General features: G+C 40.6%; 1 protein-coding gene across 3 annotated transcripts in view; it reads left to right on the top strand.

The window, feature by feature from the left end:
- Positions 1-1928: 1928 nt before the first annotated feature.
- ADSS1 (adenylosuccinate synthase 1) overlaps positions 1929-15215 on the top strand; it is a 31296-nt gene continuing 18009 nt past the window's right edge. Inside the window, exons 1-4 of one of the 3 annotated variants that reach the window (XM_089522681.1) lie at positions 2165-2192; positions 12452-12570; positions 12671-12773; positions 14262-14324. In XM_089522681.1, the coding sequence (XP_089378807.1) occupies positions 12541-12570; positions 12671-12773; positions 14262-14324 (196 nt within the window). In that variant the 5' untranslated portion in view covers positions 2165-2192; positions 12452-12540. Of the gene's footprint in view, positions 2193-7958; positions 8040-12451; positions 12571-12670; positions 12774-14261; positions 14325-15215 lie in introns of those variants that run through there. The other 2 variants (XM_089522678.1, XM_089522679.1) reach the window with 2 other exon arrangements.

Here is a 15215-nt window from a genome sequence, read left to right as displayed (position 1 = left end):
ACAAAGAAACCAAAAACATATCAATTCTAGAGCATGAATGGTGGAGATTAGAGTAAAAAGTGAAATCTTTGGTTTTACCATATTTAGCTCTCCATGAATCCTTTAATTCTAAGGTTTCCATCAAATTAAAAAAAGGTCTTAGGAAGTTTCCCTTGGGATGTCTTCCGACCATCTAGTGCTTTTCTGTCTAGGGATGGGTCTAACACCCCATTCCTATCTCCCAGCGTAATGATATTTGTGTGGGGAGCCTCCGCAATCTTATATAACAGTCTAGAGTAGAATAGAAGTACGAGGTTACCTCTTTTCTATTTAAAAACAAAACAAAATGAAACAAAGGGGTTGCTGTTAATATTATTATCATCATCATGCACCATCGGTGTTTGCTGTTGTTGTTGTTGTGTGCCATCAAGTTGTTCCTGACTTATGGTGTCCCTAAGGCGAAGTTATCGTGAGGTTTTCTTGACAAGTTTTTTCCAGAGAGGATATGTCATTGCCGTCCTCTGAGGCTGAGAGAGTGTGACTTGCCCAAAGTGGGCTTCCATGTCTGAGTCGGGAACGATCAGTGTACATGGCGCTTTACAAAGTAGCAAACAACAATAAAAACAGCCATCTCTGCCAAAAAGTGTACAGTTTAAAACACACACATACCATGCATATGTATGCATGCACTCAGAGGGGAAAGAAAAAGTAATACAAATAGAAAACTAATGCAATACAATGATAAAGCAAGGTATCAAGCTGGAACTACCAAAACTAACGCCATATAATAAAGAGCAAACTGGCACATATACATGATCAAAATATACAAGATTAAAAAATGGTATTAAGCTAGCATCCCAACAGCTTTGGAAAACAAAAGTCTTTCATTGGTTATTTGAAAGCAGTAAGGGAAGGAGCAGTCCTCAAATGTTCAAGGAGGCAATTCCAGGAGCGTGGAAAACACCTTGGTCGCCTTCTGTATTTAGTCTTTCATTCTTTTGGGCTATATGAAATCCACCAGATTAAGCCATAGCTGTCATTCAAACACTATCTTTCCCATAGCCCTATTTAGAAACAGGGCGGGCAAATCCGGTCGTCCCAGGAGTTGCTGGATTGCAACTCCCATCAGCCCTAGCAAGCATAGTCAGCCCTAGCCAGGAATGCTAGGAATTACACTGGGACTGTACGCAGTTCTGGGGACTGTAGTTTTGTGAGACATTGAGCCTTCTCTGTCAGAGAGCTCTAGGGCCACAATAAACTACAATCCCCATCCCCCAGTATTCCCCAGCACTGACCAAGGACAGTTAAAGCGGTCTCAAACTGGATTATTTCTGCAGGGTGTTTTGGACCTAAGTGGCTGATACAGAATATTAGCTGCTGCGTTCTGTAGTGTACTTCGATGGTGTGTCTGTCCAACCCCTAGATGGACCATGGCAGCTAGAAGTGGTGCCAAAGTGGATTATTTCTACAGTGTGGACAAATTAGACTTCCCAGAATTCCACAGCAGTGAGCCATGGCAGTTACAAGTGGTGTCGAAGTGGATTATTTCTGCAGTTTACATGCATCCATAGTAAACTATTACGCCATGCATAGAGCTAGGGCAGATTAACTTCCCAGAATTCCACAGCAGTAAGCCATAGCTGTTAAAGTGGGGGTCAAACTGGATTAATTCTGCAGTGCGGATTGGACCAATGTCCAAACCTGAAACCACGACGCCGTGGGTGGAGCCAGGGCAGTTACAACGGCGTCAAAGGGCCTTAATTCAACACTGTGTGACTTTTCCCTCAAGGTAAAAATAAGCCTCTCTCTCCCCCCATTTGCCCCCCTCCTTCCTCGGCGCTCGCGCCTCCAACGTTCGCTGCTACGTCACTGCGCCGCCGTCGCTGATTGGCTCCGCGCTCCCTTAAAAGGCAAGGGCCGGGCGCGCGCGGGCTCATTCGGCCCTTGGAGCGGGCTCGAGTCGGGTGTTAAGGGAGCGTCTCAACTCTGTCCTTATGTCTGGCACCCGAGCGGCCACGGCGGCTTCCAACGACCGCGCCCCTCACCCGGGGGCCGGGGCTGCTGCTGCTGCTGGCGGTGCTTTGAAGCGGCTGCGGAGCGAGCCTGGCGGCAACCGGGTGACTGTGGTCCTAGGGGCGCAGTGGGGGGACGAAGGCAAAGGGAAGGTGGTGGACCTCCTGGCCACCGAGGCCGACATCATCTGCAGGTGCCAGGTGCGTAGAGGAGGCAGCCGGCGGACGGGTGGCCAGCTTCCCCACCGGCCTCTGCTCCGGAGCTCTTTGAGAGGCACAGCTTTGTGGGGTGGCTGCTGTCGTCGTGTGCCTTCAAGCCCTTTCCGGTTTATTGTGACTCTAAGGCGAGCGTATCCTGGGTTTTCTTGGCAAGGTTTGTCCAGAGGAGGGTTTGCCATCCTCTGAGGCTGAGAGAGTGTGACTGGGGAAGGCAGGCTGTTCACATAGTCTAAGTAGACTAAATGGATAATATATATAGTATATATAATGATATTTAATATTTTATAATATATAATAATGTTTTATATATATAATATAAAATACTTTATATATAAAACATTTATATAGTATATATTTATTTATATATATATAATATAAAATAATAGTATGTACATATATATAAAAGACTAAAATGATAAATAAATAATTTAGCATATAATATTTTATAATACATAATATGTAATATATATATATATAATATGTAATATAATAATAAATAAATAGACTAAATAAATAATATATAATAAATAAGCCAATAAATAAACAGACTAAATAAACAAATATTTGTTGTTGTTGTTGTTGTTGCTGTGTGCCTTCAGTTTTCTCCAACTTTTGGCATGCTATTGTGGGGGTTTTCTTGGCACGTTTCTCCTTTGGGGCTTTTGCCTTTGCCTTCTTCCCCTGAGACTTGCCCAAGTTCACCCATTGGGTCAGATAATAACACTTGGATCCAGCGCCCATAGAAAGGGTAGAAGCGATTTTGGTAGGATATGATGAATGTTAATGCTGTTGGTTGTTTGTTGTGTGCCTTCAAGCCGTTTCTGACTTACTCTGAGCCTAAGGCCATGGGGTTTTCATGGCAAGATTTGTCCAGAGGAGGTTTTGCCATTGCCGTTCTTTGGGGCTGAGAGAGTGTGACTGGGGAACGCAGATTATTTGTTGTTGCTGCTGTATGTCTTAATTTTTCTCCAATTTATGTATGGCACCCTGTCATGGTTTTTTCTTGGTAAGTTTCTTCTGAGGGGTTTTTGCCATCCCTCTGAGGCTGAGGGAGCATGACTTGCGCAAGCTCACCCAGTGGGTTTCCATGACCAAGCCGGGAATCGAACTCTGGTCTCCAGAGTCATAGTCCAACACTCAGACCATTACACCATGCTGGCTCCCAAGAGGAACAGGGCTGTGTTTGAAAGTTGGCTTTGGAATACAGTACTGTAACTGCTTTTGCATGAATGTTTTGTTGTTTTTGTTCTTGTGTGCTTTCAAGTCATTTCCAACTTGTGGCGACTAAGGTGATCCTACTGTCACCAAGAGTATTGAAAGTGGTGTCAAACTGCATTGTTTCTACAGTATAGAGGTACACCCCAAATCTTCTTTAACCTCAATCGGTTTAATGGCCAAGGTGGGAATTTAACCTCCAGTCGTAGTCCAACTCTTAAAGCACAATGCCATGCTGGCTCTTATGTAGATACATAAATCTAATTAGGTTGAGGCTGTTGTATTTTGGCCACTTCGTGAAAAAGCACAACTCATTGGAAAAGACAATAATGCTAGTAAAAAGGTTGAGGGCATAGAAAGAGAGGAAGACCTCATGCCAGATGGATGGACTCTAAGGAGGAGGTCACAGGTATGCATTTGCAGAGCAGGGAAGGGGTCTTGTAAATGTCTCATCCATGGGGTCGCCATGAGTCAGGATCACTTTGAAGGCGGTTAACAAGACGAAATATAATCTTGGAAATGGGATCCAAGTCTCTGCATAAAATTAATTTATTGCAAAAAAAGCCAAAAGCCTTTATTACACCCAACAGACCATTAAGGCAGCGTATTAAATACATATTAACACAATACAGTCAAAGGCATTTGTAGTTAAAGCACTTGCTATCTTATATCATAGTATAAAATACCATTTATTAAACAAGTTAGTTGATGTAGGGAATTTATGTTTAAATGTTTCATATAGCCCTTGTACACAAAGCCATCACAAAGCAAAGGTGCCACTGTCTCAGCCAAGCAGTTTGTGATTTTGGGATATTTTGGAATTCCAGGTAAGGGAGACTCAAGCTGTAGTAGTTTTTCTTTTAAGTTTACAAGCTTATTCTTTTACTCTGCTTCTGACAAAGAATGACTTGTGTCCTTGAGTCACAAACCATTTACTCAGCAACCCACAGGCAGACCTGCAGAACCCAGTTAGCAAGGAAGTTCCACGTTTTGACAAAATCGTGACTGAGAAGCAGGAGCCAAGAAGTCATTGAATTTTATGCAGAGGGATCCTGGAGCACCTTTGAGACTAATTGAAAGGCTAGCATGAGCTTTTGTAGACTTGAGCCTACTTCTTTGGATTCATGCATTCAGAAGGTCATGCTACCAGCTTCCTTCTCTCAGGGCCAAAACACACTGCAAAAATAATCCAGTTTGAGACTGCTTTAACTGCCTCATCCATGTAGTCTGTTGTAGCACCAGAGCTTTCTGACAGAGAAGGCTAAATGCCTCACAAAGCTACAGTTCCCAGAATTCCCTGTCTTAGAGCCAGGGCAGTTAAAGTGGTCTCAAACTGGATTATTTCTGCAGTGTGATTTGGCTCTCTGTTAATCTCAATGGTGCACTGATTTGCCAGACTGGCATGGCTATGCTTTTGAATCGAATTTTATACCCACAATTGGGATTGATTTTACTGTTTGCATTTTTTCCTGAATAACTTAGAAACTAATTGGTCTCTGTAGATTGGCCTTTTATGCACTGAGCTAAAACCTTTTTTTTAAAGTTCAGTTTGTTCACCCACAGCATTGTATGTGGTTTCAATTTGTGGTTCAAAAATGAAAAATTGGACTTCATCTTCAAATGTGACGTTACTTTTGCAGGGAGTGCAAACATTAATCAAACATTTTCTAGGGTTGTGGGTCATAGAAAAGGTTGGGAACTACTGCTCTACGTGGTTCCTGTCCTGTGTCATCCTCCCTGCAGCCCTGTGAGGAGGGTGAGACTCAGAGCCTGTCAGAGTTTTTAAGGATTATCTAGCTCATATGGCGCAGTGATTTGAGTGTTGGACTACAACTCTGGAGACCAGGGTTCAATTCCCTGCTTGGCCATGAAACCCACTGGGGCAAGTCACATACTCTCAGCCTCAGAGGAAGGCTTCCTCTGAACAAACCTTGCCAAGAAAACCCCATGATACATCATCATAAGTCTGAAAGGACTTGAAGATAACACAACAGAGAGAGTGAGCTTCTTGGTTCAACTTCTGCAGAGATTTGAACCCAGATCGCTTTTTCTTGCTTTCTTTCCTGGGTGCCTGCCTTTTTTTTCTCCCCCACATTTTCCTGTCTGCCCCCTCCCCTTTATTCTATTTTTCTTGTTGTTGTTTCCTCTCCCCCCCCCCCCCCCCTTGCTTTCTTTCTCAGCAGTCTTGAATAGCCTGGTACTATAGAAAGGAACTCTCTGATCCCATCTGCAGACTGAATGCCACTTGGAGAAGGAGGAAAAAACCAGCCCCCTGGCTATGAATAGAAACAGCTGAGCCTTGGTGATAAATGACATAAGATCCCCGAGGTCCAGACAAGCATGATGTGTGTGGCTCACCCTGAGTGCGGTGTGGCTGGACTACTGGGAATGGACACTTGTAGCAGGTGTCAGTGGATGGCCTTCTGCAAAAAGAAATGTTGCTGAAGGTGATGAGGAAAGCAGGGGAGAGTTATTAGTGGCATTGCTGTGCCTAGTAGCCTTATCAGATCCGACAGGCTCCCAATGCCAGTCTTTCCATTGCTAACTTTATTTTTAAAAAGTCATTTTCTCCAATCAGTGAGAACAAAAAGAAGCACAAATTCTGGCTAAAACAAACACGATTAACTAGTAATGCATGCAGAGAATGGTTTTAGCAGGATTAATTTATTTCTTCAGAAGTTTTCCTGATGGCTGAACTTGCCAGTTGCCCCATGAGCTTTTATTACAATATTCTATAGGTTATTTGGCATTCTTTTATGCATTGGTTTTTTGGTGTTGGTTGACTTTTAACTACCAGGAACTGTTTTGTGGTTGTTTTTACAAATAAAAATCCTAAGTACTGTAATTGCAGTAAGTTCAAAGGAAATGATGGTTTCTACCAGAACAAAGCTCCCATCTGAAAGCAAGCCATGATACTCTGGGCATATTCCTTAGGCAACTAGATATTAGCAGTTCATCAATTTATTTTGTTTTCTTCCTTTTCTTTTAGGGATGGGAGCTAGTCACCTTTTAACCATACCCCTTTAAAGACCTATGGTGGTTTTTAAAAAAACCAACATTTACATTACATTTATTATGCAAATAGCCAGCATAGAAAACTGCATTTTCCCAAAAGATAATGAGTGGGTAATTTAATGGCTTAGAAAGCCATGGTTTAGGAATACAGGTTGACTTACATAGAATTGCACTGCCAGTTCCCAGGAAGTTAAGTTACATTCAAAGCAGCATTTAAGTCCAGGAGAAGCAAATATGAGGGTTTAATGTAAAAAAAAAAAAAAGCCAGGTTTTAAGATGCTGAAGTGTATTTAAAATCATAATGGAGTTTCAGGTAGAATCTATTGCACAGAATACAAAAGGTACAACCGACTCCAAGGGGAAGCCGCTTGGTTAATGATTAAATTCAAGAAAGCTAGAAAAAGGAGGAAGGCTTTATTTTAAAAAGAAGTCATTTTCTCCAAAGGGTGAGAACAAAAAGCAGCACAAATTGTGGCTAAAACAAACACAAGGAACCAGTCATGAATGCAGATAATGTTCTCTAAAGCTCTTTTTAAGTTATTTTTTTAAAATGTGGTTAGATCAGTGCTAAGAGAACTAGTGTGGTGTATGGCATAGTGGCTTGAGCATTGGACTACGAATGAAGACCAGGGTTCAATTTCTGCTCTGCCATGAAACCCACTGGGTGGCCTTGGGTCAATCACACACTCTCAGCTTCAGGGGAAGGCAATGGCAAACCTCCTCTGAACAAATCTTACTGAGAAAACCCATGATAGGTTTGTCTTAGGGTCACCATAAATCGGAAATGACTTGAAGGCACACAACATACACACTATGTAGATTAGCGCTACCCAGAATGGTGGTCTCTTGGTTGGCTGCCAGTCTGTGCCAAGTTTCCAAGAAAGAAAGGAACAATTGTAGCCTTATAGTTACAGTTCATAGAATTCAAATGTGAAATGTTGACAAACAAACAAAAAAATCTGCAGTTTGATCCTAAAATAAATGTATTTGGCAGAGGCTTGGAAGACACTCACTAAAATGCCATTAAGAAAAAGGCTTTATAGCGTCTGACTTTGGAGCATCTTGCAGATAAATCTTATCATATCATCATTTATACTATGATACATTGGGCCCTTGGTATCCATTTGGGTTTGGTTCCAAGACCCTCCATAGATACCAAAATCTGTGGATGCTCAAGTCCCATTACATGCAATGGGGTAGTAAATTGGTGTCCCTTATAAAAAATGGCAAAATCAAGGTTCCCTTTTTGATTTTTTAAAAAATACTTCCAAGCCACGCGGGGTTAATTCCGTGGATATGAAGCACCAACTGTATTCCCTCTTGTGTAATATACAAGTTCCACATAACTCTGGGAAAAGCTTTCAGAGGCGAATGTTGACAAGTACTTCAATAATTAAACAAAAATTGAAGTTCCAAATTCTTGTAGATATGATACTTAATACAACCCATTGTTGGTGTTTTATAGGAATGACCCAAGAAATCCTTGTCTCTCAGAGGGAGAAAATCCAGGTGGCAGAACTTTGGAGATAAAAAAGAAAACATATGCTAAGGCAGAAGTCTGACATGCGCTTACTTGGCGGAACATGCTTTGGCCTAAATGTAATGTGGCCCCAGTGCCTAAGTCAGTGTTTCCCAACCTATAAGTCAGGACCCCTTTGGGGGTCGAATGACCCTTTCACGGGGGTCGCCTAAGACCATCAGAAAACACATGTTTACATGTGGCAATGAAAATAATTTTATGGTTGGGGGTCACCACAATATGAAGAACTGTCTTAAAGGGTCGCAGCATTAGGAAGGTTGAGAACCACTGGCCTAAGTGCTAGCATGGTGGAACTTTTGCTTTTCTTCCCCACTGTAGCCCTTCATAACAGGTTTTGGGGTGCCCTAAAAGACTGTGGAAGGCATTGTCTCCTTCTGGGTCTACAGTTCTGTTTGTTGAACCACTTTCTTAGGTGCACAGTGGTGTGGGAATGTAGCATGTATGGGTTTCCTTTGGAGTGAGCATGCATTGGATTTTGCTATAAATGTGTTGTTGTTTGCCCTCAAGTCATTTCCAACTGTCACAGAGTTTTCTTGACAGGTTTCTTCAGAGGCATTTGCCATTGCCATCCTCTCAGGCTGTGAGACTGTGACTTGCCCAAGGTCACCCTGTGGGTTTTTGTGGCTGAGCGGGAATTTGAACCCTGATCTCCCAGAGTCATATTCTAACACTTAAACACCATGCTGGCTCCATGCTATAGATACCTCATCCTTTATTAAAAGCCCCTTTATCTTTTAACTGGCCCTGTCAGAGGGTAGGGAAGAGTTAACACCTGCATATTCATATTTACAAACTCTGAGTGGCACAGGGATTGGATGCGGTACTGCAGCCCCAAGGTTATGAGTTCAATCCCAGGTAGGGCTCCAAGGTTGACTCAGCCTTTCTATCCTTTCATAGGTTGGTAAAATGAGTACCCAGCTTGTTGGGGGCAATTAGCTTACAGATTGTAAACCACCTAGAGAGTGCTGAGTTCACTGATAAGCGGTATACAAATGTGAATACTATTGCTTAATGTACATGCTACAAACATGCCTGTTTATTGAGATCTGCTGTAGAGGTCCTTCTTTCTGTCCTGCCACCCTTACAGGTATATCTAGTAGGAATGCGGGAAGGCCAGATAGATGGCTCTGGAACTCCCTATCAAGAGAGATTAGACTGGTATGTTACCTGTTAGCCTTCTGCAGGTTAAGACTTTTTAATTATTATTTCAGCAGGCCTTTGAGGACCGACTGCTCAAGGGGACTGGGTCTTGAAGAATTGTGCTCTCCTATATGTATTTTGTTTATTTGTTGTTTTTAAGAGTTATGTTTTCAACTGGTTTCAAGTTCATAGTTATATTTTTAACTTTCGTATTTGGTGTATATATTAGCTATGCCTCTTAACTATTATAAGCTGCCTTGAGTCCCAAATGGGGAAAAAGTTGGGATAGAAATCATCATCACCATCATCATCAAGAAATCCCACACATCTCAGCTGCAAGGAACTTGCAGTTCACTTTCTGGAAAGTGAGATATAAATAAACTGGGTAAGGATTTCATGCAGATATACATAGGCAGAATCCCAAAGAATTGTTTCAGTCCCGTTCTTAGTGTTTGGCTGCGGTTCCCTTCATGTTAAAAAAAAACTGGAGAAGCTAAAAGTCTTTCATAGTATTAATATATTTAATTGGGCTTATTTGTTGTATCTCTCCTTCCTCCAAGAGACTGAGTCATGCAGGGTTTTCTCATTTTATTTATACATACAACAACTTACACATACTTTCAGGTAATCTTAAAACCAGAAAGAGTGTTGTTAAAATAGATAGAAATACAGCACCTGTTAAGCACTCACTTGCATCTGAATAACAAGACTCACCAGTGGAGAGTTCTTGCATCTGTGGAGGATTTAGAACTACATGGTGACATTGCTATTTTAAACTTGGGCTTCTCCTTTGGGTACTGATAAAGTGGCTCCAGGATCACCAGTATTATATGAGAAGGTCAAGTTTAAAGTTACAAAAGTTCTGTAAGAAAACAAGGCTGGCTTTCAGTACCCTTCTTGGAAATAAGTGTATTATTCTGGGTAACAATTGAAGAGTCAGTAACTAAAAATGAAGTTCAATTTTTTCTGCTCACTTCGTTTGCTTCACTTAATTTTCTTTCTTTCTGATATTTGTAGATTTCCAGTGTGTGTGTGTGTGTGTGTGTTAATAGTACAAGGGTGAAAAGTAACAGGCATTTCTGGATGTGCAGACTGTTCTGCAGCTCTTGGTAATGTATGCGAGAGAGAGAGAGTAGATAAGAGATTGTTATAATCAAATGTATACACTATTCTAATCTGTTGATTTTTCATTTTATGTTTTGCAGACATAGAAATACAGTACAAAATGAATTGTTTATACAATCTATCCACATAACAGTAGCTGTTTGTCTTTCTGTTGTATCAGTTAAGAGTACTGTATAGTGATATGCTTTCCCAGATTTTACCATTTAGATTTGCCATTATTGTATGTGACTCTCTGCAAAAAGGGTCTTGGGGAAGAGGGAGTTGGTATAAAACCCTCCAGTGTGTAGTGGGATGAGTGTTGGACCTAAGACTCCAGGAGACCAGGGTTCAAATTTCCTCTCAGCCACAGAAGCCCACTGGGTGAATGGGCAATTCAAACTCTCAGCCCAAGAGTAAGGCAATGGCAAATCTGAATAAATCTTGACAAGAAAATCCTATGATAAGGTTACCATAAATTGGAGGCAACTTGAAGACAAGAACAAAAACAATGGTTAAGGAATTCAGGAAATATGCCTGGGCCCTACCACATTGTCTTCGTCTGAGTGGGCTTTACTGGAAGTCATGTGACATCTGCATCCTTATCAGTGACAACCTAAGCCTGCAATTTCCAATTTTGGAAGCAAATTTAATTGAAGAGTGTCATCTAGCAAAAAGATTTTGGACTTACTGTATATACTCAGCTATAAATCGACCTCATGTATAAGTCAAGGGTAGGTTTTGGGGGCAAAATTATGAATTTTGATATGACCCATGGATAATTTGAGGGTAAAACTTAGGGGCATGTGACAAAGGATCTAAAAGGATGAAGCAATTAAAACAATGCCAGACAACTTACAAAAATTCAGCAGGCACAACTGTTTGTTCCCATCCTAAAGCCTGGATTGGGGTGGTGGGGTGGTCAGTGCTTCCAGGACAGATTATGCTCTTGCTTTTCAGCAGGGCATGGTTTCTTTTTTTAAAAAGAGTTAAAGTACAATACTTACTTTGACCCATGGATAAGTCAACTCAGGTTTTTGGGGTCAATTTTTTGACTAAAATTAATTTATTAGTAGATACAATATGCATCTTACCTGCCACCTGCCCCCCTTTTTTAAACTATGTACTCTGATGAAGAAGTCAAAAGTTAGCACTGTTAGGTTGAATTATACTTAGAATAATACAACCCTAGAGCTAAAAGGGACCACAGGGATCATTTAGGGAACCCTGGTAGTGCAGTGGTTAAATGCCAGTACTGAAGCCACTAAGGTTGTGAGTTTGATCCCAGGGCTCCAAGGTTGACTCAGCCTTCCATCCTTTCGTAGGCCAATAAAATGAGTACCCAACTCGTTGGGGGCAACTGACTTACAGATTCTAAACTTCGTCGAGTTCACTGATAAGCAGAATAGAAATGTAAATGCTATTGCTATTTAGTCCAGCCAAGGAAGATACAGCTAAAGCACTCCTGAAAGAACTTGACCGTAACAAAGGTCTCACTTGTCTTTGGATTTTGTTTTGTTCTTTTGGATCAACATAACTATTTTCTTTTCAATAGTTCTTTTCTCTTAAAGTCAAACCATGTATCACTTTTCCTTGGTGGTTGTATCTACATAACGAGGAAAAGGATTGAGCAAAGTGGAAAGCTTTGTGTTGAAAAAGTGCTTATGTTGTTATCACCAGCTATGCCAAGGTGGAAGAAGTTTCTCACCAATAACTGAAATAATCATATCTTCTGAAGAAATGTTTTTGTGCAAAAAATTTTAAATTGCTATCTAGCAAGTTGCACTAGCAGGGAGGTTGGACAAAATTAGTGATTCTCCAATTTTGGTCCTCCTGGCATTTTGAACTTCAGCCTCCCAAGTCCTTGACTGTTAGCCAAGCTGGTTGAGACTTCTTGGGCATGAAGTCCAAAAGTTATAGAACCATTGGATTACAATGAGAACTGTCCTGATTTATTCTGTGTTTCATATGTTCATGTGAGCACCTTGAGAAGTGGCTTATGGATTTTGGAAAGAATAACTTAAAAACCGTAAGGATACTGAAGCAAGTTATAAAGTCACACACAAAAAAGAGATCAATTAAGAATAAATACTGTCAGCAAGGCTGGATTTGGTGTAACTCTGTGGTCTGGATCCAGACTCAGACTGACATCCTGTACTCCCATATGTGGGAATATATCACGTTAAACTCAGTAATATTTGTCACAATAAATTTGCCTCATTTGTTTCAGTGCGATTAAAGTGTGCTAACTTACTCTGGATCTAGCCACTCTACCCATATATTAGTCCACTTCAAGATATAAATATTTAAAATAATGAAATGTTGGGCACAGTATTGGAATCCAAATGGGTGAGTTCTTTACTGTTAGAAGTAGAAGTTAAAATGATTTACTTAAAATGATTTTTTTTTCTTTTCCCCCTCTTTCTTACTTTTTTTCTTTATTTGACAGGGTGGAAATAATGCAGGCCATACTGTGGTTGTTGATGGGAAAGAATATGATTTTCACCTCTTTCCTAGTGGTATCATTAATCCGAAGGCAATTTCATTTATTGGTAAGTATCACTGTCCAGTGTGCAGATTTGGACACTAGTTGGACAATAATTAGTGATGATGTTTGTAACTGTGCTTTTTGAATGCTGAGATTTGATGCAGATTGATACCAAATAGAAAGATAAGATTCAATTCTCCCCTCCCCACCCTTTGTGAAAGTAAATGTTATTTCTCCGTTGGCCATATATGGTTTCCCATGGATGTTTCAATTAAAAGTGATTGCATGCGGATCACTCTATGACCATGTGATCATAGATAGAAAAGAAAGGAATGGCTGTTATAATTCCACTTTATTACTCATCAGTTATTCATCTTCCTGCATCTTCAGGATGATTTGCACTTGCTTCAGTAATTTTAATTAGCAGTTTTATAAAAAGGAAAATGAATCCATGTATCAGAGTAGCTGCTGAAAACAGAGTCCATTAACAGCTGGGCTTTTCCCTTGCTTGCTTAAGCACAAGCAGCTGTACCTGCAATTAGTGTGACAGGTATCTTGGGCCAGTGTGTCATTTAGCTAGGACTGATGGCAGCTGCAATCTAGCATCATCTGGAGTACCTCACTTTGCCTATTCTTGCTATTGAGTATCACATGTGTAAACTGATTGTTGTGTGTGCCTCCAGGTCATTTTTTTACTTAAGGCGAACCTATCATGGAGTTTTCTTGCAAGAATTATTCAGAGGAGGTTTGCCATTGCCTTCCCCTGAGGCTGAGAGCATGTAGCTTGCACAAGGTCACCCAGTGGGTTTCATGGCTAGGCGGGGGATTCAACCCTCAGTCTCCAAAGTCATTGTTTCACAATCAAACCACAACACCAAGCTGGCTCTCTTGTAATTTGAGATACTGACACACATAATTCTTCCTTTCCGAATTCAGGCGTCTGATCCCTGTACTTTCAGACATGAAGAAGATGCAACATATGTTGTCCTGTGATTTTTGAAATGTTTGATACCCTTTCCAACTAATTTGAAATTGGATCAGTTATCCATTTGAAATGAGAGCTATTAAATCTGCTTTAAGGTAGACAGTTTTGTGCCAGATTCATATGTGATGGGAGCAACAGCACCTTTTTTGCTTCAGTGCAGTTTGTTCATCTTTGTGTTGGTAAAACTGCAAACAAGTCTTAAGAGGAATTTAAGGATTGGAATAATGGTTATTAGTGTCACAGGGGCATAGATGCTCCCTCACTTAAATCAGTAAAATATCCCTTATGTGACTCAGTTTTGGCTTCGATGTTCTTTTGTATCTTGCAGCATTTCTGGCAAAGTAGCTTGGGAGGCAAATGTTGCAGGAATATATATTATTATGGGAGATGGTTTGGGAGAGGATGTTTCTTAGAGGGCCAATCTATAACAGCCTAAGTTAAGATTTCAATTTGGAGGAGCTGAGAAAACATTTTTGACCCAAATGTGTTTTGTAATGTTTTGCGTGTGATATTACTGTTACATCATTTAAAAAAACAACAACCAAACCTTATGTATGTAACTTTCAGGAAATGGGGTAGTTATACATTTGCCGGGCTTATTTGAAGAAGCTGAAAAAAATGAGAAGAAAGGTGTGTATATAATACTTTGATAGTTTTTTCTTTAAAGTGTGGGTTATATGTTTTCAGTTAACTTCACCTTTTCCATGGAAACTTAAAGTTCTGTAGTAAAGAAGCTGGTCCATTTATAAAAGCTACTATTGACTCTCCATCAGTACCAAAATCCGTGCATATCCAACTCCCATTAAATACAATGGCACAGTAAGATTATGTCCCTTGTATAACATAGCAAAATCAAGGTTTGCTTTTTGTGAATATATATATACAGTCGGCCCTTCTTATACACCGATTTTTTATACACGGATTCAAGCATACACGGTTTGAAAATGTTCCAAAAAAGTATAAATTTACCTTGATTTTCCATTTTTTATAAGGGTCACCATTTTGCTATGTCATTATATTTAATGGGAGTTGAGCATACATGGATTTTGTTATACACGGGGATCTTGGACCCAATCCCCAGCGTATAACAAGGATCCACTGTGTGTGTGTGTGTGTATAAAATTCAAGCTGTGTATGCTTGAATCCGAGGATAAAAAAATCAGTGGATATAGAGGGATGACTGGCCGAGGGGCTGGCTTTAATATAGAGGTGAGCAAAGCGTGGCCTATGGGTCACATACAGCCCTGAGGACCATTTTTAGGGCCTTTCTGGGGTCAAAACATTTGCTCTGAAATGCTCCCAAATGATCTCTAGTGGGTGTGGAGAGCATTCACCCCATTTAGAGTTCCACTTGACCATCCTCAGGGGTCAAGTGAAATCTTGCAATAGATACAGTGTTGATGCTTGATCTTCACATAAACTCTGCTCATTCCTAAATGGCTCTTCAAAATTGCTAGCACAAGTTCTTTCCCCACTGTACTATTTCAGCTTCCTTGTACAATTTCTGTCCTTTCCAAACAA

Source organism: Sceloporus occidentalis, unplaced genomic scaffold, assembly GCF_023333645.1.
Source record: "Sceloporus occidentalis isolate IW3139 unplaced genomic scaffold, rSceOcc1.0.p SCAF_4, whole genome shotgun sequence".
NCBI classification, from domain to species: domain Eukaryota; kingdom Metazoa; phylum Chordata; class Lepidosauria; order Squamata; family Phrynosomatidae; genus Sceloporus; species Sceloporus occidentalis.
This window is presented reverse-complemented; position numbering and strand designations above follow the sequence as displayed.